At 49.2% G+C, this 6,066-nt stretch overlaps 1 protein-coding gene across 1 annotated transcript in view; it reads left to right on the top strand.

The window, feature by feature from the left end:
- The first annotated feature begins 2,390 nt into the window (after positions 1–2,390).
- ROR2 (receptor tyrosine kinase like orphan receptor 2) overlaps positions 2,391–6,066 on the top strand; it is a 151,792-nt gene continuing 148,116 nt past the window's right edge. Inside the window, exon 1 of the mRNA XM_052700995.1 lies at positions 2,391–2,643. Coding sequence (XP_052556955.1) covers positions 2,571–2,643 — 73 coding nt within the window. The 5' untranslated portion in view covers positions 2,391–2,570. The remainder of the gene's footprint in view (positions 2,644–6,066) is intronic.

Here is a 6,066-nt window from a genome sequence, read left to right as displayed (position 1 = left end):
CCACAAAATGCGCTTGTCATCACAGCTAACCAGCAGAAATGCCAGGATTTGGGATGAAAAAATTAGGGACAGGAGAAGGAAGAAATACCTTCACCTGCAGGTCTAGTTAGGGTTGTTTGCCATCTGTTTAATTTGGGCTTCATGTGCCATGTGGTGATGCAGTCTTGCTCATCTTTCCTGAGACAGAGGCTTTGTTGGCCTTTGTGGCTGATTAAGAGTTTGGAAAAAGTCATCTGGACACCTACAAAATCCCTTAGACTAGGATCAGGAATTTACAAAGCTTAGGAACTGGATTCGGAGGAAGAACTGAGATAACATCACGGATGTATACAGAATAAAATGTATTTACTAAACAGATACACTAACCTCAGGGGAACTTCATAGGTTCCTTTAGCTGGTTTTCAAAAACCATGTAGTAGTGGTAAGTAAGTCTCATTCACCTGGACTTGATTTAAACTCCTGATAGACCTCCACAAAATGTTACAAGTTAAGATGAAGCTAATTCATAGGTACGCTGCAAGAAGGATGATGAGGTGGCAGAAGAGAGGAAAAAGAGAAATATTGGCTTTGAGAATATTAAGTAGAAGGATTCCCTTAGCTGTTGATCTATGATACTATCTACAGATTCGTTTATTTTGAGAAAACCTTCAGGCATGTTATCAACATGCATGCAAGTGCTTTTTGCTGATAACAGAGCTTTTCTTTATAGAAGATGGAGTAGGGTATCTTAAAGAAAGAACTGATATTGATAATTTGAGACACAAAATAAAAGAAGTGAGAAAGACTGGCATTTTCATTCAGTTCTCAGCTGTTAGGTATGCACTGGAACCAACAAAGAGACATCACAGGATGTCAGTCAGCAGAAAGGTGCTGTAACCATCAGGGTGTATCCTACTCATCACAGAAAGGAAAGTGCTGTGGAAGAGACAGCATCTCCAGTACCACTTCAGAAAAAGATCAAACTGCCAAAAATGCAGGGAGCAAGAGAAGAGGGTGGGGGTAGGACTAGGGAGTGCAGTTACCACTTTAGAGGAAATTTGAAAATTTAAGCTTTATTAGAGCAGCAAAATAAAATTTGAGGGGTGTTTGTGGTCACTTTGTACAACAGAAAGGGGGAAGATATGTGACCAGAAAGGTTAATAGTAGCATTAGAAGTAATGGCTATGAACAGAATGAATTTGGGCTGGCCATTGGGAGTAGCTGTCTGGCTACTGAAGAGGAAAGGTCTGGAGTAGTCTTCTAGTCACAGGAGTGGAACTTTTTTGAAAAAAGAACAAAGACTTCAGTACTCTTAAATTTGGCTTTGTACGTTTATGAAAGGGATTATAAAACGTGTTGTTGTGATGGCAAAGGACTGAATTCAGCCATCCCACGTTCCTACCAAAGGGGGATCGGGACCTCCCTTCATTATCCTTAGGTGCCAGAGCAATTTTAAAGATGGAACTGGAGAGCTGAGAGCGAAGAAATGAGACGCAAGAAGAAAAGACTGTTTTGTAGACTGTGTTTGCAATCAGTAAATATAATGTAATTTAAGTGAATAACACTTGAGTTAATGTAAATTTAAACTTGAGTTGGGAAAGCCATCAAAATAGTTTTATATAATATTCAGCACTGTTAATCATCAAATCGTTAGAATCAGAGTCTGAAGTGGTGGGTATGCTGTATTGCTGAAGTCTTCCAATTCAATTATAGCTTTAAAACTATGGCAAACTAAGAGGTGACCACTGTTTAAGTTTGTGGCACCACTAGCAGATGCCTGTTAGTGGTTCTGCAGTATCTTAGTGTGCTGGTTTCTTTGAACTGCAAAAATGTAAACTAAAAAAGATTTCGAAAGCACACTTGAGTCACAATCACAGCGCCCTTATTTCCGGTAACGAAGCACGGCTGAGGCGTCTGGAAACTTTTCAGGGAGCAGAACAGCCTTCTGCTCACGAGCAGGAAGCACAATCACTTTTGACGCCTCAAAACAGCAGAGGCGGCCTTAGACGGGGGTGCCAGGTCCGCGCTCTCACCGCGGCCGTCGTGGGACCTTTCCCTCGGTGTTTTGCGGGTGCAGAAAGGCGTTGGCTTTTGTAGCGAGGGGGAGGCGACAGTCCGGAGGCGCAGCGCTGCTGTCCGCCGCGTTCCTCCTACCTCCCCAGGTTAATTTTCTCGCTGGAGGCTCCTTGAGAGTCGAGGGCCACCCCACCGCCGGGGAACCCACCCCTCCAGCCGCTGCCGCGGGAGGTGCTCCCCCCAGCAGAGGGTGCCGGAGCTCCGGGCCGCCACCCCTCGGTGCCTCTCCCCTCCCCTTCCCTCCCCTGTGTCGGATTTGTCCCCGGTGACGTTAGGATGCTGGGGAAGGCGGAGGAGGAGGAGGGGAAAGCAGTGCGGTTTCCCCCGCCCCCCAGTCGGGGAGAGTCCGTTAGCAGGAGAACCGAGCTGGGGTGGCGGTGCCAGGCCGGCAGCATACGCCGCACCTCCCCGCCTGGGGAGCCGGGGCCAACCGCACCGCTCCTCGCCGCACCGCATCGCTCATCACCGCGCTACGCCGCGCCGCTTCGCCCGCAGGCACCAGCACTGATCGCAGAATGGTCCCTGCGGCTGCTCTGCGTCTCCTGGCCTTGCTGGCCGCCGCAGTGCTCCTCCGCCTCCGCGCCGCAGGTAAGGAGTGACCGCAGGGGACTCGGGAACGGAGGCTGCTGCCGTCGCTTTCGGAGGGATTCAGTGGGAGAAGGGAGGCGGGAGGTGCTGCTTTCTCTTCCAGGAAAGTTGTGCGTCCCGTTTGAGGCTGATGGAGCGCCAGCTCCCCAAGTTGATGCTGAATACTGCTTTTGTCTCCGTTTCCTCTTTTTTCTCTTTTATTTATTTATTTATTTATTTTATTTGCTTATTTATTTATTTATTGCAAACAGCAGGGTGGGTGGGAGGTGAAGGCAGGCTGGGGAGGGATCACGGACACCGCACCTTCCCGACCGCGCCCCGGCAGTCCCTCTCCGTACTGCGCCCCGACTGGGGCCGTGCACCGGGGCCGGCTGGAGGCGGGCGGTGGGAGGGGGAGAGAAGGAGAAAACAAAGGAAAAGTTCGGGGTTTTGTTATTGCCGAGGGTGGGTTAGCGAGGAGTGGAACCTCCTCCTTCCCTCCGCCCGCCCTTTAGCCTTCCCCTCGGAGCGGTTATAATAATGTGTTATTATTTGGGCCGTTGAGCGTTGCCAGAACCTCACCGAGAAACCGGGGGGTGAGGTGGATTAAAGCGGGCGAGGGGCCGCTGCCGTCCACACAGACGATGGAGGCTCCGGGCCTCTGCGCGCCGGAGTGTCCCGTTCCCCACAGTACCCGGGGGTGCGCCCGTGGGCTGCGGAGCAGGGCGCCTCAGGCATTCCGCTGCCCGGCCCCCGCTGTGGTGTTGGGTCGGTGCTGGTTCGGCTGAGGAAGCGCCGCGATGTGCGAGGACCTCGTGAAGCGGGGGACCATAAGAGCTCCCTTGAAAGACGCCGCATAACTTTTCTCTTTTTTTCTTTTCTCTTCTCTTCTTTTCTCTTCTTTTCTTTTCTTTTCCCTTTTCTTTTCTTTTCTTTTCTTTTCTTTTCTTTTCTTTTCTTTTCTTTTCTTTTCTTTTCTTTTCTTTTCTTTTCTTTTCTTTTCTTTTCTTTTCTTTTCTTTTCTTTTCTTTTCTTTTCTTTTCTTTTCTTTTCTTTTCTTTTCTTTTCTTTTCTTTTCTTTTCTTTTCTTCCTCTCCTCTCCTCTCCTCTCCTCTCCTCTCCTCTCCTCTCCTCTCCTCTCCTCTCCTCTCCTCTCCTCTCCTCTCCTCTCCTCTCCTCTCCTCTCCTCTCCTCTCCTCTCCTCTCCTCTCCTCTCCTCTCCTCTCCTCTCCTCTCCTCTCCTCTCCTCTCCTCTCCTCTCCTCTCCTCTCCTCTCCTCTCCTCTCCTCTCCTCTCCTCTCCTCTCCTCTCCTCTCCTCTCCTCTCCTCTCCTCTCCTCTCCTCTCCTCTCCTCTCCTCTCCTCTCCTCTCCTCTCCTCTCCTCTCCTCTCCTCTCCTCTCCTCTCCTCTCCTCTCCTCTCCTCTCCTCTCCTCTCCTCTCCTCTCCTCTCCTCTCCTCTCCTCTCCTCTCCTCTCCTCTCCTCTCCTCTCCTCTCCTCTCCTCTCCTCTCCTCTCCTCTCCTCTCCTCTCCTCTCCTCTCCTCTCCTCTCCTCTCCTCTCCTCTCCTCTCCTCTCCTCTCCTCTCCTCTCCTCTCCTCTCCTCTCCTCCAAATTTTTTCCCCCTCTTTCCATGTACGCTACAGACGTGCGGCGCTTTCGGAGCAGAAGGGGGAGGAGGTTCAACGTTTTCATTTTCCCCGGAATGTGAAATGCAGCGGGGAGGTCGGGGTGTCGGACACAGCTCTTTGATCTCCCTTAACACCGCTCTCTGGAGAGCTGCCCCCTCCCCTCCGCAATACTGCTTACAAACCCTTCCCGGGAGCCGCGGGAGGTGGCGCGGGGGTGCCGCTCCGTGCCGGGCTGGGGCCGGGCGCTCTCCCGATCGCTCTCCCGATCGCTGCTGAGCTGTACCGAAGTGCGAGAGGAGGGCGATGATGTCTTTGAGGAGGAACAGCGATGCTGCAGATTAGAGGGGACTTGTTAATCAATTGCACGTTTGAAAGGGCTTTTCTTCCCTTTGTTGCACTCGCTAATCCATTTACCTCCCCCCGGGAGGTGACAGATGCCGATATTTCCTGTTGCTCAGAGCCGGGTCCCAGGTCTTGCCATTTGTTGCATTGCCCTGAAGGGAGAGTCAGCAGAAGGCTAGAGGTCCAGGGGGAGCGCGTTACCTCTCGCAGGTTTGGGGTCAGCTCCCATCGCGTTTATTTTTTCCTGATGCCTTTACTGCCCCTCTGGGAGGGACGATAAGGGGGAACATCAATTTTCGGGATCTCGCACAGCTTTCTGGGCAGCCCCGTCCCCGGGTGTGCGCGCATCGGAAAGACTGCTGCTCTGGGAGCGGCCGGGAGCGGGCCGCGCAGCGAAGCTCCACGCGGCACCGCTTAGGGGAGGGAATGTGCCATGGACTTTTTTTGTTGTTATTTTTTTTCCCTCCTCTTCCATGTGTTCGAGAGCCCATAGTGACAACAATAAATACGAGTGGACTTCTACTGCTTATCTGTATTCTTCTGCTTAATTAGGTTTGCTCAACAGTAAACAGACTATGTTAATTTACGTTTCATTTCATTGTTTATTTTTGAAAATGTTATCTCGGGCTTTGAAACAGCACCAGAAGAGAGAGGTGTCAGTGTGGTGGAACTGTGGGTATGCAGTATGGAATATGGCCTGAGGTTCACTTTAATTGTTCCATCTTCTTACTGTTAAATGGGAAAAGATGTTTATCCAACCCGAAGGTAATGCTCACATGGCTTGCAGAGTATGCAAACCAGCTAACCAGTTAACAAAAATCCGGGAATGAAAACAAAATGATAATACTGTGCTGTTGTTTTGTTGTTTTGTAAACTTCTCCCGAACTTTGCAGTGAAAAAAAGTCTGATTTCTTAGCGTACAGAGTTAGTGGAGAAATGAATGAATTAGCAGTTCATTCTGAAAGCTTCCAAATGCCTTATTACAAAAAGCTGTCTTTTTGTAATGAGCCTTCAAAGTTGTGTAGAATTCAGCTGTAGCCCCCCTCTGACATTAAAAAAAAGGGGATTCAGCTCTGGGGAATGTAGTTGGATCACTTGGTAGAAGTACATACTGCTTTGAGCATAAGAAATCTTAGTATCACTTTCAGTAAATGATACTGACTGCATGGACAGTGTTTAGGTCAAACTTTTATTGGCCTTTTTCTTGCGTTCATTAAATTGTTAAGTAATTTAGTGGTGAAGTTTATCCTTGGGTCAAAGGTTGTGTCTGAACATCTTTTCCCCTTCTTTAGATAATGTTATACATTTTAATGGAATTGCTGTTTTTTTTTTTTTTTTTTCCTCTCAATCTCTTTTCTGCTGTAAATAGCTTAGAAATGTAAGATGTGGGGAGAAAAGGACCTGGCCGATCAGGCAAATTAATCCTATTAACGAGCTTCCAGTTTGCAGGAAAGCTGATCTTTTCTAAACTCA

Source organism: Tympanuchus pallidicinctus, unplaced genomic scaffold, assembly GCF_026119805.1.
Source record: "Tympanuchus pallidicinctus isolate F22 unplaced genomic scaffold, pur_lepc_1.0 scaffold4, whole genome shotgun sequence".
Taxonomy (NCBI): Eukaryota; Metazoa; Chordata; class Aves; order Galliformes; family Phasianidae; genus Tympanuchus; species Tympanuchus pallidicinctus.
Note: the sequence above shows the minus strand (reverse complement) of the source record. Positions and strands in the feature narration are given on the sequence as shown.